Source organism: Ips typographus, linkage group LG2 (genome assembly GCF_016097725.1).
Source record: "Ips typographus isolate SLU linkage group LG2, UJ_Ityp_2.0, whole genome shotgun sequence".
Taxonomy (NCBI): domain Eukaryota; kingdom Metazoa; phylum Arthropoda; class Insecta; order Coleoptera; family Curculionidae; genus Ips; species Ips typographus.
Genome location: NC_138423.1, coordinates 18,159,274 through 18,186,501, shown reverse-complemented (window position 1 = coordinate 18,186,501; position 27,228 = coordinate 18,159,274). Strand labels below are relative to the sequence as shown.

Sequence of the window (27,228 nt, the reverse complement as noted above, 5' to 3'; positions counted from 1 at the left end):
CAAATTAACTATAATGAAGCAAAAGTGTTTATTAAATGGTATCCTTGTAATCTAACCTAACTTAAGTGTGTGGTTGGTTGCATATTAAAGATTTATCCCAATATCGGTCATATGTTTACCGTCAAATTGACATGTCATGTCACCGTGTTCCTGTCAGCAGTGTAGTTACTAGTTTTTATGGTATTTTGGTTTGGTGATATAATAAGTAGGAATTTATTTCTAAATTCAGAGCAAAAAAATCCCAGCCTGCTTTTGCAGTAGAACTGAAAGAAAAATTTCAATGTCTCAAACAATTTGCACTAGAAACATATCTCTCACTTCCAAGCTAGGCCACAGGTTGATTAAATTTCGTTATGGCCCCCAAAGAGACAATCAACCGGCAGCAACACAGGTATGTATGATCTACCTACGTTACTGACAAACACCATTACGTCCAAACATATAAAACATTCCTACTATTTTCAGTTAAGTTAACTCTATAATGTTTTTTATTGATGTATGTTATCTAATTTTTAGCATGCTTCTGGAGCCTCACATGGTGGCACCAGAGCGTCACCGCCGGCAACTCAAGGAGCCATTTGGGACTTTCAAATTCCAGCCCGTTGGAAAAGGGCACCTTTAAGTGAAGAGGAATGTGCAGTTATTAATAATGGTGGCCCTTTGTAAAGTGTTTGGGACTATAGTCACTGTAAATTTATTTATTACCTATTATGTATTAATGCTATTATAAACATGTTTTAATGTTGAGTTGTTTTTGGGTAATACCCAATACCCATTTGCAATGCATTCATAAGTTTATTAGACTTTATAGATAAACTGCCTCTAACCTTTTTATCCCTTTTGTTTACAATTTTTCTCTGAATTAAAATTAAAAACCTTATTGTTTTATGGTCTCGTGTTAGATCTGTACTTGTATAAATGGACGATCACGTGACATCTGATAAACGGAACCCACCCACATATGATAACGACAGATGACAAATTGTCAACTACAATTCAATGAATGACGTTTATTGTAAAAATGGCAACCACCCCCCGTTGTTGTCATTTAACATTAACAAATTAATTTTCTCAGTTTTTCAAATAAAATTATTTAAAAAATGAGTCTCAAATCCGAAAAAGACAAAACTAAACAGCTACAGGATAAGTGCCAGTCCGTCCTCAACGCTCTCCTTAGGGACGATGACAACAAATATTGTGTGGACTGTGATTCCAAAGGTAGGGTAAAACAAAATCAATGGTTTTGCAGTTGATGAATTTTTTCTGCAGTTCCACGTCATTTCTGTTATTATCATATCAGATTTCGAATTGTTCTCCAAGTTTGTATTACATGCTGAACTGGAAAGCCCTTGGCTGACAGAAAAGAGGGAATTTTCTGTATAATAACCTTCCTAGTCTCTATGCATAACCCCTTGTAGCCTTAACTCAATCCACTTCAGATCAAGATAACATTTGCTAAACTTATCAGTTAACAACTGTTACAAGTCATAAAATGAAGATTTTAAAAAATTATCTTACAGTCAGCAAAACCCACATTTCCTGTATTGATAGGACTAATTTATTTAGGTCCAAGATGGGCTTCATGGAACATAGGTGTATTCTTATGCATAAGATGTGCAGGTATTCACAGAAATCTGGGTGTGCACATTTCCAAAGTAAAGTCAGTGAATTTGGACTCATGGACACCAGAACAAGTGGTGTCATTACAGCAAATGGGGAATTCCAAGGCAAGAGCAGTCTATGAAGCCAATCTACCTGATAACTTTAGGAGGTGAGTATGAATAAACCTGAGAATGTTATTTATTGAAATATTTGGCTGTTGTTAGGCCACAGAATGACTCCAGTTTAGAATCATTTATTAGAGCTAAATATGAACACAAAAAATATATAGCTAGAGAATGGGTACCTCTACCTTTACCTAAAGTAAACTGGGAAAAAGAGATAGATGAAGAAATTGAGAAGCAAAAACGAAAAAAAAAGACTACTTTAGAAAAAAGGCCTCTGGCTAATGTTGAAGTACCTCAGTTACCAAAACCAACTAACCCAAGTCCTAAACCATTACGCTCTACTAATAATACTCCAGAAACTAAAGATAAACAGAAGCAAAACAGCAGTAGTAAAGACTTATTGGGAATAAATGGAGAGGATAGTTTTAGCAGTTTTATTTCTGCCACACCAGCTCAAGCTCCACAACCCAATACTAGTGCAATAACTTTAGAGACTACATCCAAAAAAGAAGAGAAAACAGACACAGCAAAAAGTGAGGAGGAGAGCTTTTTCAATCAGACTTTGCCAGTGGAAAAAGAGAAAACCAAACTGGACAAAGATAGTATTTTGGCATTGTATGGAAGTGGGCCCACTATACCACAATTTCAGAATCCTATGCAGGTTCCCTTTCAGACTGCCACTGGGGGATTTCAGTCTGGATTGACACAGAATTCTACTGGGTTTTCAGCTTTTGGTGGATTTCCTCAGCCAGGACAGGTAAGAATTTGTTTGTTTGTTATAATTTGCTAAGCAGTAAAAAAAGAAAGAAACATTAAAAACTATATTAAAAAATGGATTTAGCTTGTTCAAACTATTTTGGAAGTTTGAAATTGTTGTGTTCATATGAAAATTTCAATTAATCTTCTAATTTCAGTTTTGGTGTATAATTTAGGTTTTGTCTCTAATTCATTGGTTTTATTAGAAGTACAACTATACCAAAATTGTCTTGGTGGTTGGGTTTGTAATTGAAGATTGCTAGAAAATTGAAGCAATTTAAATTGTCTTGGTAATCTGACATTAGCAGATTAATATTGACCTCCTTAACTGATTTTTCATGTCTGGTTGTTTTAAAATGGTTGGATTTTTATTTTATTTTGCATACAACCTAATTATATTACATATGTAGGCTTAAAGTTCTTAGTAGTGTAAGTTTTAATAGGATATAATAACTCAAAAAACACAATTACTTATTTTGGAATATTTTAGAAATTATGTATAGACACTAGATAACTTATAATTTATAGTTTTGAGAAAATTCACAAAAAGTTAATCTTAATTTTCAACAAGCTAGTGGTGCAATATTTTCTTTGTTAAAGTATTTAGAGATACAACAGTTGAGTGTGAATGTCACTTGGGGTAAAAGTAAAGCTTTTTAGTTTAATAAAAGAGATAATCACATGATTTTCAGTACAGGGTGAGTCATTGATAGAGTAAAGTTCATTATCTCATTTGTTTGGAAAAATACAAAAAAGTTAAATACAAGAGTTTTAGAGAATATTAAGATGCATAATTTAAAACTACTTTGCGTTTAAAATTACCTTGTGGTTCATAAAGACATGGCATGTAAAATATTAGTTTTTTTTTAAATAGAACCCCCTATTTTTTTAAACATTTTTAGATTCTCCATGGAATTCTAATGGCTCCAGCTTAACTAAACATTTTACAATCCTCATTTAACGTTAAAGTATTGATCCGGTCAACAGCATTTTCCAGAGATTGGACATTTTGATGGATTATACTTTTTAGGTGTGGCTTGTGTCCCGAATTGTTGTTTATAGAAAAACCGATTGGTTTGAAGAGTAATTCATGTTGCTTTGATATTGTGTAATTCTTCGTTGGAAGACAGGGCATTGATAATCTCTTGCTGAATGATGACTATTTTCAGGTTTCAGTTTTAGCTTTAAACAGTTTGGACACTTTAATGTTTCACTTATACAGTCTTTAGTTTTGTGTTCTTCTCCACATCTCTGGCAACATGTCTTTTTCTTACAATGTTTTCCAACATGTCCAAATCCGGAACAGTTAAAACATATAGCCAAGTTAAAATGTTCCTGTATATGTACTACTACCAAATCAATACATATTGTTCCTTTTTTAAGGAACCATTTGGATATGTCTGGCGGTTTAAAGAATTCAGTTTTCTTTACTTGGATTTCTGTACGTGCGTTTCGTTATTATTTTAATATCTTTTGTTACCGATTTTCTAAATTCTGCTTCCAATTCTTTGTTAAGATTTACCATGTCCTCAAATAATTCATTCTCTGTTAGACCCTTTCTCAATCCAGTTATCATAAACATTGGGTCTAGGTTTTGGATTTCTTTTATTTTTATGTTTTTCTTATGTTTCAATGCCTTTTTCGGTTTTTCCTGTTTCTCCTTATTGTGACTTTCAACTATGACTGCACCATTTTTTAAGTACCTAATATTTTGGAAACCACTGGTAATATTTTTTGCTATTATGTTTTGTTTTATTTGTTGCATTTTTGTACCTTTTCTACTGAAATCATAGTTTCATGTTTTTTCTGGTCTTTTGGCGTGCTCCATTTCGGTTTTTCAGCGTTGTCATGACTGCTCTCTGGGCTGATGGTTTGTTTTTTAATATTACTAATCTCAGCATAATTTCGTTTATTTATGTATATTAAAACTTGGGGTGTTGAGGAAATTCTGTTCATCCTTAAAGTTGGAGTTGTTATTTGCTAGTTCTGAGATTTTGTCTAAAGCTGAAAAGGCATCTAAAATAATTGTTTCCATGTTAAATTTATTTTCTTTATTTTTGTGCAATTCTTGCTTTATTGGAGTAGTTCTGTCACAAGGTCTTTTTGAACATTCGGGTTCTGGTGAAAAATTGGATCTGTCCCTTTTCCCATATTCTGATAATAATTTTTTCGGATTATCGTGATGGTTATACTTTTCGGGTTGTCCTGGTATTTGCTGATACTGCTTAAGTGTGGAATCTAATTGATCGATCCCTCCTATGTTCAGCTGAAAATCCAACGGAAAAACTTCTCGCTTTTCTCTTTTCTTCGATATTGAGCGCATTTATACTTTTCCGTCACCGTATTCATTACCATCACTAGCATCGCCCATATCAAATTCAAAATTTAGTTTGAAAATCTACTAGTAGAAAGAACCACAAATTGCACTACAAATAACTTTAAGACTGTCTTTTAGAACAACTTTTTGTATTTAGAACGTTCATACCAAATATGAGTATTCTACCTTTAGAAACAATGTCGATACAGTAATAAAATTTTAATAACTTTTCGAAATTGGTTTTTTGACAAACCTTGTATATTGATAAAAAAAATTATAGAGAGGACCATTCATTGATTATAACTATGAAATCATAGCCATAAACAAATGAGGGTAGAATATAAGACATGTTTCACAATTTTACAACAAACTAAAATAATATATTAAGAAATAAAAGAAAGAAAAATCAAAATTTTGTGGTCATTTTTGGATTCAACTTTTTAAACTACATTAAATGGCTATTTCAGTTTTTTTAATTACATACAGGGAAGTCAGAAAAAGGGGGTAGGTCAGTCCCCAGTGAAAGACCCTGTAGTGACAGTTTTTGAAAAATTCAAATTCAGTAATTTTACTATTCTTCTCTTTTTGAAAGCAAAGACTTTTTCGAAATATTAATTTATACTGCAAACTGATATTTTTTCACATACTATTTATGGACAAGACTTTATTATCAACATTAAAGGAGTTTAGGTTTGGATTTTTAAAGTAGGAGTAATCAAAATGAAATACTCTTTATTCCAGGAGAAGTGGCAGTGACGACACTAACTGTGACATTATATTGACGTTCACTTATGTCTTAGATTAGTTGTCAAGATTTTGTTTTTGTCAAACCTGACATATTTTTAAAGTGTCCTAGACCATTTTAAAAAAACTACTTTTTTTTGTTACTGGCAGATGTAGGAAAAGCTCCTGGTATTGCCTCCTGTCACAGCAAAATTGTGTTTTTTTCTATGAATTAATTATTAATACATTTTTTTTTATAAAACTATCACTCCATGTGTCACATAAAACATACTAAAATGCGTTGTAAAAATCAATAAATTGCTCTATGAGACTTTGAGCCTGTACTGTCATTACCTGCATTTTACAGGCTCCAACATTCCCAGTCCAAAACGGACTGCCACCGCTTCAAGGACAATTTCTTATTCAACCAAATGGCGTGTACCAAAACATGAGCAAACCAGGCTCAGTACAATTTCCTCAAGTGCAAGCGCCACAGGTAAATGTCCCGATGCAAACGTTGGGTCATCCGGAACCAAATCAATTTCAACCGCAGATGTTACTGTCCAATCAGTTTGGTCAGTTTCAAACATCGGGCGTTGTTGCCGCTCCCGGTCAGAATCAGTTTGGCCAGTTTGGCAACGTCGCGCCATTAACTAATCCGAACAATTTCGGGGCGTTTATGAATCAGACTTTGCCACAACAGTTTGGCAACATGGCATTGAACGGGGGCACGACCACGCCCGCGCCTAACGTGTGGCAATAGCCATTATGTCCCATTTATCGATTTAAGGAATAATACGTGGAAATTATTATGTGATTATTTGTTTGGAGAGACATACTCTATATATTTTTGTTATGATTAATTGGTTCAAAGTCTTGATTACTCTATTGCCTATCAATATTTTTTGTATGGGGGTAGTTGAGACCGTTACGGTTAAGTTAATAATTGTCTTTAACGCGGATAAATTCAAATACAAAATAAAGCAAACCGAAAATAAACTTTTATTGTGTACACTTTGAACAGAAATATATTTTGGGTACTTAACTCTATTATAATATGTAATATAAGTTGGGCAAGGCAAATTGAGATTAATGACTTCATGACTGTTTCAACCGTATAGTTTACTAAACAAGACAAATAACGAAATCTTGCCAAATATGAAATTACAACTTACTCCTTTGTGTTCATTAAGCAAACGTTTTTTTTCTGAACTTAGCTGATAAAATCTTGGTCCTACCTTTAGATTAAGACAAATATTTATTGGAAAAAATAAAATAATTTTTTTAGGTCTATAGATGTATGCAGGGTGTTTTCAAAACTTATTCTATATCGTGTCATCCTGTAGCTATTAAAGGTATAATATATTACAAATTGTTGTTTAGGATAACATAAAATTACCTCTGACCATCTATGATAATTTTTAAAGCTTAATTACTTTTTTGTTTTGATCGAATTTTTGTGGGTTTATCAGCAAATTCGCTTTTTGTTCTGTTTGAATCATTAAACTGGGTCTCAAAAAAAGCATTTAATAATAATTATGAGAATTTGAATTGACCTGAACTGGAATTACTTGTGCAATTGAGGGCATTACAGTGCCTGTTGGGTATCTACAGGGTTGTCTAGTTTTCAGAAAGAAAATGTTATCTGGACCGCCCAGTATATACTATGCAAAACACCGAACGGTACTATAACGAATCTTGAGATAGTTAATTTAGTAGATTATTCCTATATTCCTGTATGTTTAAGGTTATTTTAGTATCGACAAGTATTATTTATTAAGAGTTATTTGTCCCGCCGGCGAGACTTAAGTACAGTGTATGTAGTTTTGTATGTTTTGTACGAGTTTTTCGGCTAAAAAACAAAACTTCGTTGTACCTTACTATCATCGACTTAATAAATATAATGGAAATTTTGTGAGATTATTTATTTATTAATGAAAATGATACAAAATAGTTGTTGCAGATGATTTTACTGATGTACTACCTCTGCACTCTGTATAAATAAAATAACCATAAAAGTGCTTAAGGAAGTTGCAGATGTAATATCTGAACCGCTCGCTGCCATTGTAAATCTTGCTTCTACTTCGGGCTGCTTTCCTGAAAAACTCAAAAATGCCAACGTTAAGGCTGTTTATAAGAAGGGTGAGAAGGATAATGCAAATAACTAAAGGCCAATTTCTCGGCTTTCCAATGTTGGCAAGGTTTTTGAGAAGGCATTATCTTCTAGACTAACAGTTCAGCAATGTGTTTGGATTTGTCTAAGGCTTTTGATAGTGATGCTGACAAAGCTGAACATGTATGGCATTTAGGGGAAGAGTAAACGACTTAATTAGATTATATCCCACTGGTAGGACTCAACACGTGGTTGAAATGAGTTATCAGGGTGTAACAGTTCTGTCCTGGGTCCACTTTTATATATTCTATATACCAATGAGCTCTCGGAGGTCACTGGTGAACACACAATACAATATGCTGATGATACCACTTTGGTTCTGAATGATATAACCCTGGGGTCTCTCTCGTCCAGAGCTGTCTTGGCGATTGACCAGCTTCAGCAGTATTTTGCATGTAATAATCGTCTCTTAAATAAATGTGTCCAAAACTCAATTTTTGATATTCGGTAACAGAGTTGATCACCCTTTAACTTTTCTCCATGGTGATAGAGAGATTTCAAGTCAACAGCATTAATCTTTTGGAGTCAATATAAGGTCTGTTCGTAAAGAGAATCTCCAAATATAGTAATCAGAGAAATAGATAAATCCATTGGCCAGAAGTCAGAAAACGTCATAGTCACGTAAGCATTTAACTAATGAAACTTGATATTTACTGTTTCTGACTTGGAAACCAGTCAGGGATTGCCTCTGCGTTTGTTGGGTCTAGGCTACAGTACGGTTTGATATTTTAGGGTAACTTTAGTAATATACAGATAGAATATTTAAACTTCAAAAAAAATTTATATGTTCCATATTTAACATGAATTGGCGGGACTCATGTAGTGAGTGTTTTGTTAAGTATAAGTTACTTTCACAAGCATGTACATTTATCATTGTTTTAAGTATGTTTATTATTGATAATTCGGATCTTTTTGCTGACTCAACTGCAGTGCAGGAGTACCCAACAAGAAACCATAACCTGTTACTTCAGACTAGGTATATCCTCACCTATCTGCAACAAAACGTTTGAGTACTCGTGTAAGAAGATCTACTAATTAAATTAAGAAGATGGCTGAAGCTTTATTTAGCTGAAAAAGCGTTTTATAGCCTTAGGGCCTATCCCACATATCATAAATTTTTATTTTAATGACTGGAATCGAAAGAATAGGGTTAAAAAACTAATTTTTCATGAAGAAAAAATCATGGTCGTAAATGTTTCTACATTAGTTTGAATTTGCCCATTAAATTTAAAAGATCTGTTTTGGCGCGCGTGTGACGTACGTAATTCTGGGCGATTTTATTGGCTGTTTCACGCCATCTGTTTCACTTCTTGTCGCTGATTGGTTGATAGTGTAGTACGTCACCGGCGGCGGGCGTTTTAAACATGAGATTAATGTAGTTTTTATCATCATTTTTTTTTATTCAGATTTATTTTAGACTTAATATTTTCAATCCGTCTTTGTAAATATGAAATAAAAAAAAAATTGTGGGACAGGCCCATTGTAATACGTTATCGCGACCTCGAATTCGCTCTGATCCATGGAGCAGCAGTCATCTGACATCTGAAAATCAGTTGTTGATAACACTCTGTACTCTGATTGATCTATGAAGCGTCAAAATGAAGAGGACATAGTTGAAACATTTTATTTTAATTGATTATAATCTTAGCCAGCTGTGGTAGAGTGTTTTGTGGTTGCATTCGTTTTCACGCTCTATGGAGCGAGCAGAGCGAATGTGACGTCGCATCAATGTCCTAATTCGACAAACTATTAAAATTACGTCATTGAGACATCATTAATTCTGCTCCTTCTATAGAGCGTGAAAACGTCTGCTGTACATATAATTTGAAGAACACCATACATTTTTTGAACACCTCACTTCAGTGTTGAGCCGTCAAGTTAATCATTATTAAATAAAATACCTTATGGTACAGTTTGGTTTATTATAATCAAATAAAGGTTAATAACAAAAAAAATCCTAAACAATTATTTAAATATATTCACAAAATTATATATTATTAGCCCTAATATTTTGATTCTTGTTTTTAAGCAAACTTTGTGCTGATTTACCAGTCACCCTTCAGGTCTATTGTACAATCACAGTTCAAACACTGGCTTAGTTAAACTGCTCCTGGTAGGTTAATTTTGCCATATGAAATTCATTCCTGTCAAAGCCATGTTTCTGATTTGAACCAGTTTCAAAGAAACCACAGCTGTTGTGTTCTTTCATGAAAACCTCTAAAGCTGCATTTAGAGCTCGAATCAGATGAGAAAAGGCCACCGCATCATCAATGACGCAGTTTTTAAAACTATTTCTTTCTCCTTCTACAGTTGCCGTCGCATTAGATATAATCAGAGGCGTCCTATTAAAATATTCCCGAAAATATATTGTTAAGCGGTCAAAAAGCCACTTGGCAACGTAGTACGGTTTTTACTTGGACACAATTAAAACAGATGCGGCAGCGGCCAGGGACATTTGGACCTTTTTATATGCTTTTACTAGCCGGCACTCTAAACGGTGTTGCCAAGTTTAAAAAAATGTAGTGGCGGACAGGGAGACTTAGGGGGTTAGGTTAGGTTCCGTTTTAGTCTGGTGTTTTGGTTGTATTGTTGATGGTCGCAGTTGAAGTTCACATAGTGTTATGAATAAAAAACGTTATTTTGTCAAAATGTCTTTCAAAAAGGTTGGAAAGAAAAGTGTTATCATATACAGCCAAGGCCGTGAAATCGTCAGTAACGTCTTACAATTTATGAAGAAAGAAGCAGAAGGAGTTTCCATTCCTTTGAAAAACTTGTTGTCTTTTATTTTCTTTATTAAAAACGACGAAAATGTTTCATTTTACTGATAAAATAATAGCACGCCACTGACTGGCTGCAACAACTTGGAAAGTAACGAGAGCAGCAATATTTAAAGCGAGACGTATAGAGATCGTGACATCATCGTTTGATGACGCCTGTGGCCTTTTCTTAGCTGATTCGAGCTCTACACAAAAATTTTCAATATATGTGCTGAATTCCATGCAAACTGCAAATTTGTACTCTAGCATAAACAGGACTTTAGAGTGTATGTTTTTTTTTGCTTTTTTTGGATCAACAATTAATACTTGAACTTGAAGTACCTTACCTGTTGTGGTGCTTTTATTGTAATCTTAGTATTTAAGACTCTATAGAAATCCACTACTATATCCTTCTCTTTCACTTATTGAGTTAAATATAGTATACCTTAAGTAGTTATTGCCACTCATGACTGAACCTCAAGTTTGCGTTTTTTTATGGCCTTTTTCAGATCAAAATTTAAGTTCCTGGGCAAATCCAATTTGTCAACATCAGATTCACCCTGTAAATTATCCCTTAAAGCTAACAAACAAGCATAGTACAAACTATACACTGGCAAAGTAATAAATGCTCTGACTCGCACCTCATGATGTTCTGGTATTTCAGCATTGGGAAATCTACAACATTAAATATTTCAATACGTAAAAGTGAAACAGTTATTAATATAATATGTACCGTTGGCTTATAACCTCCTTGGAAGTTTTTGGATGATAGAAGTACTGACCCCCAATATGCAGCATGTCTTTGGTGAGAAAGTCTTTGGCGACAAATGGATGGGTTTTAAACGTGTTAATGTCAATGTAGTCTCCTTTTTTGATCACCCTGTATCTGACGTAGCGTCCAGAATAGTCAATCCATAAGATCTCCACTATTTTGTTGGTGTTGTTTATAAATCGCACATAACACTTTTCACGGTCGTGCAAGGAACGAGGTGCGTCTGGATCATCCATTGCCCCAATTTGTGTAAATTACGGAATGTTTCACAAGGAAGTCAAGTGTTTTAGCCTACATGTTAATCATATAATTAATAAAACCTTAATAGAAAGTTGAAAAGTCGTGAGTAGAGATAATGGGGTCCCTGTTTATTTACGTTTTTAGGAACTGACATTAGTAATGATTTTTTAGGTTAGGTTAGGCTAGATAATCGCTTAAGCGCTTACAACAGCTGTTTATTTTGATTGGTTAAATTTGGTTTGCTTAGAAAGCTGCCAGGGTATTGTTAAGCAATCCAAATTTGACAGATAAAAAATAATCAAAAAAATTGAATAAATAAAAGTTTATTTGGAATCTGAAATTTTAAATAATCTACTAATCTAAGTGTTGAAATATAAAAATAAAACCATTTTGGAAACGTTAAAAAATGGCTGTATGTGCCGCAATTGTTGGCAAGGACGTAAGTACCTGTTTAAACATAAAAACAAAGTTTACTTTAATAAAAAAATTTTTTTTCTTGTTTCACAGAATTCCCCAAAGTTTTTCTGTTGTGTAAACCCTGATGAAGAACTGAACTTCCAGTACAAAGTTCTTTCCTCCCTGGACATTATTGATGAAAAACTCAACCCCACCAACAAAACAACAACAGACAATAGAGAACTATACTTGGGACAGCTATATTCACTTGAAACATGTAAAATGTATCCTTTTTTACTATTACAAACTAAGAAGAAACAATAACGTTTTACGTATAGTCCTTAACATTACTGAACAGTTATGGATATGTTACAAATACAAAAATCAAGTTTATCATTGTGGTTGATTCTACAAACATGGCGCTGCGCGACAATGAAATTCGATCAGTAAGTAGGTAGTTTTCACTTAGTCTTTTTTGTCTCAGGTGTCCAGTTCTGTTTTGCTTTATTCTCAAATTCCAAGTCCTGGTTAAGTTTCTTAGCTAAAAAGTACAGCTCTGCTATAGCAATAACAAGGGCACATATAATGCCTAGTAATAAACGTGAAGCAAAGTCCATGTTACCAAATAATAGCTCTACACCTATAAAACCAAATGCAAATCCAGCTAACACTGAAGCAATGAACTGAAATACTGCTATTAAATGAGAGTTCATCATTTTTAGTTGGTAGGCTATGGTGTCTTCTGGCAGTTTTCTTCTGAATCCATCAACATTCTTGGTCATGTTCTGATACTCACGGTTCTGCTGTTCAGCCCTAAGCTTTTGACACCGCTTTTCCAGCTCTGCATTTCTAGGAATTTCCTCATTTTTTGGCAGCACAATTTCCGAACCTTCCAGCAATTCATGCAAGTAAACTTTGCTTCCCAGTTTGCCATTTTCAGTCTGAATGTGGCTGTAAAGCCAATGTAAATCTTGTAAACCCAGTAATTGTGAATTTTCTGTTTTTGTGTCACTGTCCTTTGATGGAGGAAAGGGCGCTACACAGTCTGTGTCATTGTGTTTTAACTCTAAAGATTTGATAAAATGCTGGTCTTTATCATTTATGAGATAATCAAGTTTGGGTTGTTTTGGGGTTTCAGACAATTCCTCTTTAGGTTTATTTTTTAGTACTAAATTTTTTATGCCTGCAGGTGTTGTGGTGTCCAAATCCTTAATTTCTTTAATGAAGGACTGTAGTTTGGTTGAGGGCTTCACAAGAATTTGGGAGTTTTTTATTTGTCCTTTATTTAACACCATTTTTTCTAGGTTGCACACAATTCACATAATTAGTAGAAAAACTTTTTATTATTTTTTAAAACACTAGAAACAGTTTAGGAGTGTATTTTGTGGTTATTACTTCATTTTATTTTAATATGCAACAAAATTATTAATCACATGATCCTATTTTTGACAATTGTAAAGAAAGTTGATGGAAATCATATGACTCCTCCTAATCATATGATTTGTGTCAAATCATTGACATGACATAAGTTAAAATTGTAGAGAATTTGGTTAGTTTGGTCGTTGTCTTTAGCATTTCACTGTCACTGGTTACTTGACCATTTCCTTTACAATTGCAGAGAACATTACATGATGTAAATTGTCCCATTTTTTTAATCAAATTTCAAACACCACTGCAAAATACAGGTTTTTCTCAACACAGTGATGAGAAGATTTGATAATAATAATTCTTTTTTTAATAAAATAATATTTTAGGGTTATTTTTAAAACCACACCATTTCGAAACGAAATAACAGGTTTTGACTATCATTGAGCTTCCTGAACGTGAAAAACGTCTACTTTAATGCACGAGAACCGTACTATACAGGGTGAAAAAGAAGCGCGTGCAAAAAAGTTAAATTTTCAAGTAGTTCAACCAATAATTTTATTTGTTTTTTTTTTTAATAAAAGGAGTGTTGTTTGGGTACATACATTTCATATATCGGGACGTTTTGAAAGTCTCAAGAAATATACATTTTTCTGAAAAATGCGACATAGAGCACTGCTAAAGTCAAGTGTAGGTTCCATATTATGTGTTAATATTTGTAAGTCAATTCCCTTGACCGACAGGGTGTCTAGAGACAGTTAAATAGAGAGAACAACTTGCGCAAACAATTTCAAGTTTCACTCACTAAAAAGTACTAAGATTATGTAACATAGTTTTCGTGCGCTGAATTAAAAAGCTGAGTAAATGGCTTTAAAATAGAAACATACAGCACAATATATTAAATTTAAGACAATTTATAAGCAGACAAATATTTAGCACAAACCTGCATTGTCATTTAATATGTAAATGCTGGAATACTTAAATATATTTCCGTAGTATTTGTTGACGTTTTATGAACATTCTCTGACAGTGTTAACTTACAACAATTAATCTCCTTTGCACTACTTTAAACTAGACATAGAAATGGTCAGTTAGGTGTCAGTCATGTCTTTTTTTCTCAAGTCTGGTTTTAATGCCTTCGTTTTCAAAGAAGTATAATGAATAATATCGTTCATAATTCGTCCAAAAATAGGTTTTCCATGCTTACACTTGCATTTCATTTGAATTGGTCATACGCGCACGGTAAAACCTTTATTTTTGTACTCCTAATGAAATATACTATTTTGCACGCGCTTCTTTTCCACCTTTTCACTTCAGCAAAAGGCCAATGACAGTCCAAGCCGCATATTAAAATCCGTTGATTTGTTTTGAAATAGTGAGGTTTTAAAAATAACCCAAAGAAATTACTGCCCTGGTTGACTCAACTGCACCCTGCTCCAGAAATGTCATAAATTATATCAGCACAATCATGTACTTGGAGTAGTATTATTAAAAACCTTTCAGATGTTTCGAAAGATTCACTCAGAGTACGTGGACATGGTGAGCAATCCTTTTTACATTCCAGGGGAACCTATTACCTCTAAGTAAGCTGCGGTTTTTACGTTATATGATAGTTTTGTTGTAATGTTTAGGTTTTTTTTTAGGTCATTCGATACCAACATAAAAAACATAATCACTGGAACTGTTTGAAAATAAATCCACTCTCTTCTGAATTTGTTTTGTTGCTTCACTGTATAATTAAACCAACCCTGATTTCTTCTAAAATAACTTTTAATCAACTAACAAATACATTATTTTTTAAAACAAAATATATCCTGCTTCACATAATCTATCAACAACTTGGTTGGGATTTCTAAAAAGAAATCCCATTGGAAAGAATGTATAATAATACCAGTAAACCGGTTTTAATTGCTTTATAGCTTTTAGACGTTCTATTCGCTTCAAAATAAAGCAAACATACGTAATGGTTATACATATAAACGCGCGAAACTATTTCCAAAAAAGTTTTTGTTTTCTAATTTGTGTATATTATTCACAGCATTTAACAATTATTAGGTTATTTGAATATTTCATCTTTTGGAAATATTTACATGGTATTTACAATGAGCACAATACTGACTTTGACACTTGACAAAACCCAAAGAAAAAACGGTTAAATGGTGTTGCAAGTGCGGTAATTAAAACAAAATTATAATAAACAAACTGGAGGAGAAAATATCATTGGTTTTTGGTCCTAAAAAATAGTTTAAAATAACATAGATTCAACAGCTATTTTTTTTCTGACTGAAGGGAAATAAAGTATTTAGTTAAGGCGCACTTAGAGCTGTTTAGTTTCAATCATGTCTACGTTGAGTTTATAGTAGACGTACGGGTAATACTCTGATTGCCCGAAGCCCAATCCAGGAATGTCAACGTTCTGCAAAAAAAAGTGTTAAATTTTGTATGAAATGTTAAACTTTGAAGAAAAACAAACTTCAACATGGGATCCTTGATGTCCCACGCTGCCGTCCAAATGACCGTACAGCTGGTTCAGCACGTCCCGTAGACGTTTCATAGTTTTCTTGTGCGGATGAATCAATATGGCTTGGAAATTCACTGGTAATCCGTATCTATGCATTGCAAAAAATACAGTGAGCACACAAACTGTGTATTACAAGTATTTATTATATTAAACGTAACCTTTTAATTTTCCCCTAATTTGCTTTAAAATACTTTTTTACCTTAACACTGATTCAACGAAAACCCTAAGTGCTTTAACATGAATCCACGCGCAGAAGCACTCGCTGAAATTAACTTTCAACCATCTCACCAAAGGACCCTATAATTAAAAAAACACCCAAAATGTATTCTGCACAACTTAATACCAACAAAACACATACAAATTGCTTCTTTTTGTCGGTGGCCAACTTGGTGATCTCGTTTTTTCCCGCCGCCAATTGTTCTTCGTCATAGATAAAATCCCTGACGATAAACTTTCTTTCTCTGGCATGGAGCTTGAATTCGTCAATCACTTTTTTGAACAAAGTCACAGTGAATAAGCCGTACTCGTTGTCTTGAGTGATCATTTGGGATGATCTAGGCACGATCATGTCAGTGATCTTCTCGTACGTTGCGTTCCATTCATTGAATTGTTGCCTGTGCAAATTAATTGTTAAAGTTACACCCTTTGGTTAATGTGAGGTTGTGGGGTACACTTACTTTGGTACGATAACCAAAAGAGTTTGCAAATACTCGGAGTCCAAGATAAAGTGCTCCTTTTTGACCAAATCAGCTAAGTTTCTGGTCAACAAGCTGCCACTGTAAAATCATTCACATCAAAGTTGATTAACAGTTCCGTCCGTATAGAAACTTACGTTTGCTTCTTCTCCAAGCTTTGCAAACTGCCCTTTAAATTATTGTAGGCCGTAGACTTTGTCTTCAAATCGGCATCGATCTGACCGACTTGCTTGCTGATTATATCAGCGATATTTCGCAGAGATTGCTTGATTGGATATTTGGCAATGTCCCACTGGAATCTAGTGATGTAACTGGGAAGATCCGCTACAATAGAAATTCAAAAAATTCGCACCTCTTTTGCTACTGAGTTAGTACGGCTCGTTTTGGAAACCATCCAAGCTATTGCCAGTGGTTTTAAACCAATTTTACCCAGATTAGGAGGTTTCCAAAGCAAACCGACAACATAGCAGATTTACAACAATTAAATACAACGAAAATAATTTAGTTGTTACTGCTAAGGAGTTGGAGAAAAACTTTTCGTATACCTATTGTCATATAGGTCTTAAAAAACTACTTTTTGAATTTTGGATGTCAAGTTCATTAATATTGTTAAAAAAAATCTTAATATACACAGCCAGCAGACTAGTGATCTAGTTAAGATCTCTGAAGATATAGAGAATACACCCGAAACAAGTCAGGCAGATAACAACTTAATTAATAAATATTTTGTGGAGATCGACTCTGAGTTTTCTTTTCACTTACACTCACTACTCCACTGTAAGCATATGGACTACTACTTTTCGAAATCTTAATATGTTTTAATATAAAAAGTACATTGAGGGCCAGGTCTTTTAACTAACCTGATAATCACCGACCACCCAATTTTTTAGGATAAATTTGAGTTAAATATTCTAAAACAAAACAGAATAATTCATCGGAAAGCTGTTCTGGTTTGTTAGTTGCCCAGATATCTCTTAAGCTGGCGTATACGAATAATTGAAAAAAAAAATGATAAAACTAATTTAGATTGTTTTTAACCAAATGGCTTTCATGCGCTTTCAACTATCGCAATCACTTAACTTTAAATCCAGTTTTACAAATGTTATTAGTTATGTCCAAAAACGCAGTCAGGTTCAATAAAACCAACTTAGAGATGCAACATTACAAACAATAATTTGCCAGTGTCTAATATGACGGTACCCATTTAACCAACATAATTTTAGAAAGTTTCTATATCCTGATCACTTTTATCGTCCTTCTATATTTTAACATAAACATTGAACTTTTCAATCAAAATCCGTTTACAATTAGAGCAAATCACCTCCTTGCAGTAACAACTATTTCATAATCACACACACACATATTGTAACTACAAAAAGTCCAATCTGCAAACTAAAAATAACTATTAGAAGTGCATAAAACTGTGTTTTGTTTAATGAATTCTACAATGCGTACATCTAGCAATACTTTTATCACACGGAGCAAGACTAATAATAATAATAATAATAAAAGTGCATGGTAATGGTAACAGACTGGGGGGAAAACTTTGCAATCCGTCTTACACAACCACACCAAAATTTGGTTCTGTGTATATAGTCTAGGCAAGTACAACAGGTTCCTGCCAGATGTAATTGTTATTCGTTTAAATTACATGCATGTAGGCAAGGATCTTCTTTCATATTTAAATTCCCCACTTCCTCATAACAAAATTACGAGGTGGAGTTTGCGCAAAAAACAAAATTAACCAAAAAACTATGTAAAATAGCGGTAAATTACCAACAGGCCAAACAGAACAAAAGTAATGTTGCACAACGTACTCACCTAAAACGAAGCTCCAAAATATGCCTGCACTTACATCCTAAACGAAATAACGTCTAAAAATCATAATATATGACATTACTCGACGGACCAATGAAAATGCAAGAAAAAACAGGACAAAAGAAATGTCAGACCGAGTAACGGACACGTTCTGATTGAACCAGGCAAGTGTGATGACTGTGTCATGGACCCAATACTTGTGTATGTCTGTTTAAAACACACGTAATATTATGTAAATAGTAGAAAAAAAATCATGGTGGTTTTTGTGCACAATTTCTGAGGTATGGGTAACACAACAACAACAACAAAAACAAAAATCATTAAACAACGCGGTATACAGTTTGCAGAAGTTGAGTTTTACTGATGAAATGATTATCAGAGCCAGTTGCTTTAATCAGTAATTATTGCTTTAAAGCAGCCATCTCCGATCTACCGTCTACAAACTATATAAAATAGCTCAGTACTAAAACTAAAATAGAAAAACGAAACAAAAAAGTGCTTGGAAACGCCTACAAGTAAGAAGCATTTAATATAGACAGCCTTTCACCTAACAGGAACTCTGATCAATATTGCCAACTTAAGGCCCAAATAATTTAATGTCATTGAAGGCCTTTACAAGTAAAACTGGCTCGTACAGCGTTAGTTGCAGGGTTAGTTTTTGCAGAAGTTTTTACCTCCAGACCGTTATGAAAAGTAACGAATAGGCAACAAGCTAAGAGAATGTTCCATATAAAATCACTTAGGCTAGGGCAGCCTTTTTTAACTAAATCTACTTTAAAGCGAAAAATACAGCTAGTATATTATAAAAAAGGCTGTCCTTTATTATGTTTTTTTTTTCACGAAACTGTACCAAAGATGGAAAATAAAAAGCATTCGGCAAGTGAACCAAGTTATAACAACTGAAAAAGCTGAAAATACATACTCTGAAAGAAAAGGTGTGGTATGTGTAGAGTGTGGTTTTGTCGGAAAAAAGTAGGTTGTTACCCTTTTTTTGGACACCCGGTAAATATATACGGTGAGCAGTAAGTAAACAATGCCACAGCCTTCAGTCAGAAGGACAAAACAAAATAGGCCATAATACGTAAACAGATATTTAGGAAATAAAAGTGGCTTTAATGAGGAATAAGGCGAACAAGTTAAATTTAGAAGTTTTGCAGCAAATATTTCCACATGTACACGTTATTAATATTAAAAGCAGATATGAGTAAATAAAGGGTTGTGGTTATATATTTAGAAAGGATCAATATTCCACTTGGCTAAAGTATCTACTCCATTTTATAACCAATTCAAAATATGACTCATTAACAAAATCAAACATCTTGGCCCAATTGATAACAAAATCAATCCTCATTCCTCAAAAAAATAAAAAAATAAAATAGCGTGAAAATAAAAAGCCCTACAGGGTGCGTTGAGTAGTCGGTCCTCGACACGGCCACCGACTGACCTGGTCCAACCAGCGGGTGGTTGTGGATCGTTTTCGTGCCGTCCCCGTCCTCCTCTTCCTCCTCCTGGCGATTCTCCATCGCCGCCTCCCCAGGCTCAACCGCCTTGTCAACATCTTTGTCATCTTCCTCGTCCTCATTATCAGCGCTACTGTCATCAGCCTCGTCCGACCGTTTATTATTCGAACAGGACGCATTTTTGCCATTGGAATGACGACTGCCGCCCCCGATCAACCCCAAGCAACCGTCGCACGCGCCACCGCAACCCAAGACGCGCATGTGTCGACGGGTCGCACCCCCGCCTCGATGACGTTTTGATGGGAATCGTTTACGGGGGTGGTGTTTCGGCGGCGGCGGCTTGTCGTCTAAGATTTGCTTAAATATTTGCAACAGTTTCTTTCTCCAGTTTTCTTATTATTCTCAGCCCTCAAATTCAGATTTTTTTCACCTAATCTAGCCTAAGAAGTAGTAGAAGCCGATTTGAAGGTTGTATATATTAGTAATTTTCTATAGTTTGCTTAATAGTGGCCTCTAAGGTAAAGATCAAAGTGAAAAGAGATAACATAACAATCTATCAGGAATATTGTTATCATCCTATTTTTCTTTGCTTTTTGTCACATACTGGTACAAATTTTAAAATTATCCATAGGAAATCAACGGTAAGAAGACAGAACCATTACAAACCAATTCTCTGGAAATATGGAGAAAAAACTTGTGACTTACAGATTAAGTGGTCATCCATGTAGTCAGCTGCGAAAGCAGATCTTACCAGTTGCCCATGCCTTTTTCATAATGAAAGTACTACAAAACACGTAAATGAACAAGATAACTATAGTAAAAGGTATTCACAATGAAATGCTGCTTTTTCTTACGTATTTTGATTAATTACAACGTAAACATAACACTGCAAAAAATAGCTTTAACTTTATGTTTACGTCGATTGTGAAAGAGGCATTAACCTTCATTCCCGTAACAACTTAATTTCTATTGGTAGGTTGAAAATGACATTCCACCAGGAGGTCATAATTTTGACCCATAGAAATTAAGTGACATCAGAAGCAAGATGCAATAAGTTTTTAAGAGAACTTAGCTTAATTCAGGTCACTTATGAGTTTTCTCTATATTTGTCAAGACCATAATAATGAATGTCTCTTATTTCCATTGATTTCCTGGATAATTTATGATACTTCTATATTTTGTATAAATAAACTGAACCCGTACAGTCAATTTTTAAAATTTTGTAATTGCACCTATGAACTTCATAGGTTAGTTTATGAGGTACTGTTAACCTGTTTAATTTGTTTGTTGATCGAGGTAAATATGTAAGGTTAAAATCTACTGTACCAGATGAAGTAGGAGGGAGTACCTCTGGTTGGATTTAGGCTAAAAAAGTTACACCATCAGACGTCTTGATTGCTTTTTATAGTACCAACAATAAACCAACAATATTTTAAATTATCATAAAAATTCGGAAAATGGAAATGGATGTTTTGAATTCATAAAAATTATAATAAATAAATTTTAATATTCCTTTCCATTGGATAAGTGAATTATGCAATTACCATAGACTAAATCATAAGTACAGACAACCAGCGCAATGTAATTAAAGTGGCACCCAAAAAGGAAAGCGCTTTACACTTCAGGGGCTTACTCTAAGAGATGGCGCTAATACACCTCGTCATTGCAGACATAGTTGCCGACTTTTGCAGTATTTCCTATAATCCGCTTTCTTTTGCTATCCCATCTGAATCTGAACTGCGTAAGAAAGCTTAATTTTGTCAAATAAATTTGAGTTAAATTACTCGTATTTTGAAGGATAAGAATTTCTAGTTTGAGGCAGGACTCTTGACCGACAAGGTCACGTGACCGTTTTGTTAGTTTTAAACTGATTCACTAAATCACGTACCAATTTGTAAAATTAAAATGTCATTTTTAACGTCACGTGACAGTTTTTTTGTTTAGACAATTTTTTTTCAAATCGCGTGACTTTTTCAAAGTCAAAACAGATCCTGAAGGTCACGTGAAGTTTAAGATTAAAAATGGAATTTATAATGTCACATGACAGTTTTAAATGTCATTTGAAGGATCACGTAATCGGTTTTCAGTTTAAACTGATATTTTAAGACACGTGACCCTCTTTACAGTTCATAAAGTCCCACGACGATTTTCAAAAGGTCACGTGACTCTTATTTAATGCCAAAACGGAATCCTGAAGATCACGTGACTGTAAATGACAAAATATTATTTGACGGGTCACGTGACTATTTTAAGATTAAACATGGAATTCATAATGTATTAAGTATAAAATAACCCTTGATGAATATTAAAAATAAATTAATAACAAATAACTAAACTGAAGTGAAACACAATCATTAAAGAAAACAGAAAACACACACAAAATCTGTTATTTTTTGCCTAGAAACAAAACAAAAAATGTGATTTGTCAACTAGACAACGCCGCATTAAAACTGCGTTTAGTGGTGCCATCTCACGCTGTTACTGAAATTAATTTTCGGTTCCATTGCCACTGTTCCTCTATTGGCGTTGCAAGTTAAGATCGCAGCGCCAGTGGAACTAAGATCGGGCAACTCGTTCCTAACCTAACATTATAAATAATATGACACTGTCACTTCATATTTGCTAAACTCCTAACCAAAATCAATGTAAACAAAGGGAGAAATGACAGCTGGAATGCCCAAAACTGTTTTCAAAACTGATCACCAGAATTATCTCTTACCTTGAAACGCCAATACTTATCATTTAGTCTACGGCAATTACTTTCTGTTCCTGTTAAAATTCACAAACAAGGTAAGTATACAAACATTGCACCGGATTTGCTACAAGATTAATGCAGGGTTGCATTTTACTTTAGGTTTTTAAAAATGAAATAAACAAAAACCTGAATTAAAACACTTTAACTCCTCAAGGCAAAATTGAAACTGTTTTTTTATGTTGATTTAACATTTTTTTACCCAAATCCAATCAAACTTCTTAAAAAAATACATTTCTACTTTTTTCAACTAGTAGTGAAAAGTGTGATGTTTTGTAGAAATTATCAAACATTTTCCATTCCCAAGACCAAACTACTAGGCTCAAAACCTTAAATGAAATAAATTCTAATTAAATAACCCAGAAGGTCATTCCTAAAGTTGCCTCTAGCAAAATAAAACCTAATCTAAGACTTGCCTTCTTGAAGTTTTCTGTTGTTTTCCCCCAAAAAACATGAGGTGGTTTAAAAACCATATAAAAAAATATAAATCGAGCTGTCATCATTGCCAAGAATTAAAAAATAAACTCACACACTCGCAAAAACATAATTACCATTACTGAGTATTAAATTTTTCATGCCTCTTAATAACATGTGAATCCGAATTTATTCAACTAAGTTATATAGTTAGTAATAATAAGCAAAAAAAGTGAACAGCAAGGCAGGACTTACTGTTGTTGGCCATCAAGTTTTCTTGCAACTTGTCTCTCTGATCTTCCAGTACTTCACCCAAGTAAGAAGCAACCTTACGAGTTACTTGCTCCACAAAAGCATCCAACTTGCCCAAATCATCAGACAGCCCCACAAGCTGATCTAAGGTTCCAACCTAAAATTTTTAATGTTACAGCAACTTTGCCTATTATGCTAAAGTGTTACCTTTAAATCTGGAATTTGAAACTTATAGTTTGCGCATAATGAGTTCTGCTTTGCAGTCACATTATTCATAGTTTCCCATGTTTGCTGACATGTTTTGTCACCTGGAGCTGATATCAGCCAATATTCCGTCATGTTTTCCTCCTCTTCAGTATCTGACACTAAGCTGATAGTGTCTTGCCTGGAAATAGTAAAGAGAGTGTTACAAAACTGATTTAGTTGGGAAGAGAAAATTTAGTGAAATGCTTACTTTAAAAATGTAATGACCCCCATTTTAATAAAGCAAACTACTAATAAAACATCATTTCAATATGTATGTTAAACACTGCAAGAATCTAGTCACACTGCAGTCACATGACTATGCAGTAAAAGAGCTTTTAAATAAATTTTAGCAAAAAAAAAGCAGTCCTCCGGTAGAAAAGGCGACCAGCAACTGGCCCAAACGTTTCAAACACTACCCTTTATAAGCCGAGGGGGTGGAATAAGTAATTACCACTCAAAAAACACCCAATTCAAATAGGAAAGTTCAATGTTACTGAGGCAATACAAACAGAACACAGTTAAAATTAAACAAGGGTTTTTCCTACGTAGTTACCCACTTTCCGAAATAATTCAGTGCCCTATGTGGGTCAGGACGGGGGTGAGGAAGGCCCTGACGCACAATAATCAATAACTCGCCAACGAAAGGAAAAACACCAAACGAACGTCCTGAATGATAGAAAAGACACACGGCTGTACACGACCAATTATCGATAATGGGCCCTTTAAATTATTTACCTTTTTCAGGGGCGATTTTACGAGAAAACCACTAATTTCCACCACCGAAACCACTCCCGGGAGGACAGCTGATCGTTATTTTCACGTGACTGTCAAGTTTGACAGCGAGTGCTCGTCGAATATGATGCGAGATCACGGGATGGCGCTACGTGCCCAATTGTTCAATTGACAGATGACCGAATCTCGTGGAAGAATGCGGTGTTGCCAATGGTTTTTTTTAAGGTGTAAGTTTTTAGAATTTTATTCCTTCGTAAATCGTAAGTTTATGATGTTTTTCTGTAAGTTTGTGGTCGCACAATAATATCATTAATCATTATTATCGATATTTCATATATTCTACAGTCTAGGACTTTTTTTGCTGGTAAAAAACCGAAATAACTTGACAATCGGTCACTTGATCATGTCCTGCAACACCGCCTACTACACTAGATGAATGATGTCACCGCCCTCTGTACAAGAAAGCCTAGAATGTAACTTTTAATGGCGGCGTTAGCGGTTTTCGCTTTGTTCACAAACCTATGCAGATGCAGTAGAAAATATGTTTTTTTTTATTTTTTCGTGTAGTTGATGAGAAGTTGTGAGTGAAAAATCAAAGAGAACGCTTCATTCCTGATCCAGATATGTGTAGATATGGCTTTTTATACCCAATAAAGTCCAGCCAAAGCAAGTTTGGTTAGAACCCTTTGTCCTGGAAAGTACAACAAACTAATGTGAAAACTGCTCAATCAAAGAAAATTTGGAAATCCTTGAAGCTAGGTAAGCAAAACTGGTAAATGGGTTTTATATTATTTCCAAGACCTTTCTTTTAAAATGTAAATGTGCCAATGGAACTTCTAAAAGCTGTCCTGTTTCTTCAGAGTAAACCTTTGTTGCTCTCAAAATGCAGGCGGCCTTAAAATGTAACTCACATACCTATGTATGTAAGAGGCAATAAGTTTACTGAATGAGAAAGGTACTTACCACTGAGTATTGTGTTGGAGTAAAATCATTCCAGTTCAAAGCTTTCAACCACTGTTGGGTTCGAGCAGGGTCTTTTGGAAAGTAAAAGACTGTCACTTTTGGGCCTTTCACCAAATTGCTTTTACAATTTGGTAAACAACAAGTGGACGGCATATTGTAGAGGCAATAGAATTTAAGTTAAAAAACCAACAACAAATTATAGAACAATGAAGGAACAATAACAATAGTGATAACACAATAAAATGAACACAAACTACACTTTCACTAGAACAATAAACATATAAACAACAATATATAATAGCAAACAAAAATTTCTTTGGCAAGTAATCCCAAGTCTTGACTTAAAACCTTAAAAATTAATTTAATCATGGAAAAACTCAATTTCCACCATACAAACAAATGCAAACTGTCAACCACTATTTCGGCCATATTGGAATTTTTGGCATGCACCTTCTTGGCTTTCTTGTACAGAGGGCGGTGATGATGTTCTTGGTAATAACATACGGACCATTTACCAGTTTTGCTTACCTAGTTTCAAGGATTTACAGATTTTCTTACATTGAACAGTGCTACTAGTTTGCTGTGTGTTGTACTTTCCAGGACAAATGTTCTAACCAATTTGTTTAGGCTGGACTTGATTGTGTATAAAACGCTCTATCTATACATATCTGGTTCAGGAATGAACCTTTCTTTGATTTTTCACTCACAACTTGCAATCAACTACACGAAACAATTAAAAAAAACATATTTTTTTACTGCATCTGCATAGGTTTGTGTATAAAACGAAAACCGCTAACGCCGTCATTAAAAGCGACATTTTAGGCTTTCTAGTATACTTATCTATAGAGGGCGGTGCCTGCAAGTGATGGAGTCATGTGACATGTGACGCCTTAAACTACTTACACACATTAGGCTTAATAGGATATTTAGGAAAAATTAAAAAAAAAGAAAAGTTTCAGAACTTACGCTTTCAACCGCCAAAAATAAGCGAAACGTAATTTTTTAAAATCTAAAAGTTTTCGTCCTTGTGCGATATGGACATCTTATTCACCCTTGTTGTACAATATACTATTTATTAATTTGTACAACAAGTGTGAATAAGATGTCCATATCGCACAAGGACGAAAATTACGAGTCCTCGTATGATTGACGAGGGCGATATGGACAGTTCGCCTGAGTTTTACAGGCTATTTTTTCTACGACTAATTGGAATTACTTACCAAATTTCACACAAATAAACACTCAATGTTTGAAACGTTTCCGTGTTTACATTAACACTTTTGACGCAGCCAAAGTTTGACCGATGTCCCGGATTGTCACCGCCGGGTGACAGCTGATTAACTTCGTCTTTTAGGTTGAGGTATTGACTAGATTTGATTCATTCTAAATTGTAAGTTTGTATCATTTGCTTTATCATATCATAAAGTAGATGTTTTTATTCTTTAATTGAACACTAACTGAAACTTGAACGGCTTTTTCAATGCCTCAAAACATAAGCCAAAATGCCATGTTTTGATGCCAACTGTCAGTGAGGATGACATCAGAAGAATTATTTTTTTACGTTCAAGATTAGCTGTAATTGGTCTATTTCATATCGCACGTTGAAGATTGTCTGTGATTGGTCTATTTCAAAAAGCACAGTTGCGGAAAGTTTAGGATTCTGTATTCGTTCAACCGTTGGCAATTGCCTACTTATCCGTTCTCTAAACTGTTAAGGAATGAACCAATATCCCTGTAGGAGTAGAAAAAATAAATTCTTACTTGCTTGCGGCACTTTTCTTTCCGGGAAACTGAAAATTTTTCTTTTTGTTACTGGACGAAGGATTGTCTTGATCAGAGTTCCTGGGCATAATCAGACAGCATGTTTTAATTACCCACATGCAGAAATAATGACGAAATATTCCAAAAAACAGTCTCAAAACTGTCTCTATTAAAGATTGTCACTGTGAGAGGCAATAACATTGCAAAATTTGTCAATTTAACTGACTTTTTTTGATTGACACATTGTGTTATAGGGTGTTACCTTTGCATGGTTATAAACAGCTTATCAAAAAGAGTTTTTATTTTTTTCCCTACTACCTCAGTGTAAATAGATATTTACGCATAGTTTTCCGTTACGTAATGAACCTCTTTACGCACAGTTGTAAAAA

At 34.3% G+C, this 27,228-nt stretch overlaps 6 protein-coding genes across 9 annotated transcripts; 3 read left to right on the top strand and 3 right to left on the bottom strand.

Moving 5' to 3' along the window:
- Positions 1–137: 137 nt before the first annotated feature.
- On the top strand, positions 138–747 carry LOC145724789 (uncharacterized). Its single transcript, XM_081973219.1, has 2 exons — positions 138–391; positions 517–747. The coding sequence occupies exons 1-2, from the start codon at positions 281–283 to the stop codon at positions 664–666; spliced, it is 261 nt and encodes an 86-aa protein (XP_081829345.1). The 5' UTR covers positions 138–280; the 3' UTR covers positions 667–747.
- A 267-nt stretch (positions 748–1,014) lies between these two features.
- Positions 1,015–7,436, top strand: LOC145724781 (stromal membrane-associated protein 1-like). Its single transcript, XM_081973209.1, has 4 exons — positions 1,015–1,218; positions 1,567–1,771; positions 1,827–2,484; positions 5,891–7,436. Exons 1-4 carry the CDS (start codon positions 1,101–1,103, stop codon positions 6,284–6,286), a joined length of 1,377 nt encoding a protein of 458 aa, XP_081829335.1. The 5' UTR covers positions 1,015–1,100; the 3' UTR covers positions 6,287–7,436.
- Positions 7,437–9,598: 2,162 nt separating this feature from the next.
- Positions 9,599–11,610, bottom strand: Vhl (von Hippel-Lindau protein). 2 transcript variants are annotated; one of them, XR_014177082.1, is made up of 3 exons: positions 11,186–11,610; positions 10,665–11,127; positions 9,599–9,931 (listed from the first exon to the last, which is right to left on the bottom strand). XR_014177082.1 is itself a non-coding variant. In XM_081973215.1 (2 exons), exons 1-2 carry the CDS (start codon positions 11,458–11,460, stop codon positions 10,917–10,919), a joined length of 486 nt encoding a protein of 161 aa, XP_081829341.1. In that variant the 5' UTR covers positions 11,461–11,610; the 3' UTR covers positions 10,660–10,916. The 2 variants fall into 2 exon arrangements, 1 of the variants encoding a protein (XP_081829341.1); XM_081973215.1 differs by lacking the exon at positions 9,599–9,931 and having other exon boundaries at positions 10,660–11,127.
- A 110-nt stretch (positions 11,611–11,720) lies between these two features.
- On the top strand, positions 11,721–14,937 carry LOC145724788 (trafficking protein particle complex subunit 2-like protein). Its single transcript, XM_081973218.1, has 5 exons — positions 11,721–11,903; positions 11,972–12,144; positions 12,219–12,306; positions 14,729–14,808; positions 14,869–14,937. Exons 1-5 carry the CDS (start codon positions 11,871–11,873, stop codon positions 14,912–14,914), a joined length of 420 nt encoding a protein of 139 aa, XP_081829344.1. The 5' UTR covers positions 11,721–11,870; the 3' UTR covers positions 14,915–14,937.
- On the bottom strand, positions 12,092–13,308 carry LOC145724785 (vacuolar ATPase assembly protein VMA12). Its single transcript, XM_081973214.1, has one exon. The coding sequence runs from the start codon at positions 13,153–13,155 to the stop codon at positions 12,322–12,324; it is 834 nt and encodes a 277-aa protein (XP_081829340.1). The 5' UTR covers positions 13,156–13,308; the 3' UTR covers positions 12,092–12,321.
- A 40-nt stretch (positions 14,938–14,977) lies between the features above and the next one.
- Vha44 (V-type proton ATPase subunit Vha44) lies at positions 14,978–26,943 on the bottom strand. 3 transcript variants are annotated; one of them, XM_081973212.1, is made up of 10 exons: positions 24,119–24,148; positions 23,941–24,049; positions 23,345–23,522; positions 23,141–23,294; positions 16,579–16,765; positions 16,424–16,522; positions 16,105–16,360; positions 15,946–16,043; positions 15,699–15,834; positions 14,978–15,641 (listed from the first exon to the last, which is right to left on the bottom strand). In XM_081973212.1, exons 3-10 carry the CDS (start codon positions 23,474–23,476, stop codon positions 15,543–15,545), a joined length of 1,161 nt encoding a protein of 386 aa, XP_081829338.1. In that variant the 5' UTR covers positions 23,477–23,522; positions 23,941–24,049; positions 24,119–24,148; the 3' UTR covers positions 14,978–15,542. The 3 variants fall into 3 exon arrangements, with proteins under 3 accessions (XP_081829338.1, XP_081829336.1, XP_081829337.1); XM_081973210.1 differs by lacking the exons at positions 23,941–24,049; positions 24,119–24,148 and adding an exon at positions 26,840–26,943; XM_081973211.1 differs by lacking the exon at positions 23,941–24,049 and having other exon boundaries at positions 24,119–24,262.
- Positions 26,944–27,228: the final 285 nt, after the last annotated feature.

Bases quoted from the DNA above. Each gene is read 5' to 3' on its own strand.
- LOC145724781 (XM_081973209.1), top strand. From the start codon at position 1,101: ATGAGTCTCAAATCCGAAAAAGACAAAACTAAACAGCTACAGGATAAG. The intron at 1,219-1,566 runs GTAGGGTAAAAC...TAATTTATTTAG, and splicing joins TGTGGACTGTGATTCCAAAG to GTCCAAGATGGGCTTCATGG. The intron at 2,485-5,890 runs GTAAGAATTTGT...TGCATTTTACAG, and splicing joins GATTTCCTCAGCCAGGACAG to GCTCCAACATTCCCAGTCCA.
- LOC145724785 (XM_081973214.1), bottom strand. From the start codon at position 13,155: ATGGTGTTAAATAAAGGACAAATAAAAAACTCCCAAATTCTTGTGAAG.
- Vha44 (XM_081973210.1), bottom strand. From the start codon at position 26,928: ATGCCCAGGAACTCTGATCAAGACAATCCTTCGTCCAGTAACAAAAAG. The intron at 23,523-26,839 runs GTAAGAATTTAT...TACTATTTCCAG, and splicing joins AAGAAAAGTGCCGCAAGCAA to GCAAGACACTATCAGCTTAG. The intron at 16,523-16,578 runs GTAAGTTTCTAT...ATGATTTTACAG, and splicing joins AGCTTGGAGAAGAAGCAAAC to TGGCAGCTTGTTGACCAGAA.
- Vhl (XM_081973215.1), bottom strand. From the start codon at position 11,460: ATGGATGATCCAGACGCACCTCGTTCCTTGCACGACCGTGAAAAGTGT. The intron at 11,128-11,185 runs GTACATATTATA...TTAATGTTGTAG, and splicing joins AAGGAGGTTATAAGCCAACG to ATTTCCCAATGCTGAAATAC.
- LOC145724788 (XM_081973218.1), top strand. From the start codon at position 11,871: ATGGCTGTATGTGCCGCAATTGTTGGCAAGGAC. The intron at 12,145-12,218 runs GTATCCTTTTTT...ATTACTGAACAG, and splicing joins TCACTTGAAACATGTAAAAT to TTATGGATATGTTACAAATA. The intron at 14,809-14,868 runs GTAAGCTGCGGT...GTTTTTTTTTAG, and splicing joins GGGGAACCTATTACCTCTAA to GTCATTCGATACCAACATAA.
- LOC145724789 (XM_081973219.1), top strand. From the start codon at position 281: ATGTCTCAAACAATTTGCACTAGAAACATATCTCTCACTTCCAAGCTA. The intron at 392-516 runs GTATGTATGATC...TCTAATTTTTAG, and splicing joins ATCAACCGGCAGCAACACAG to CATGCTTCTGGAGCCTCACA.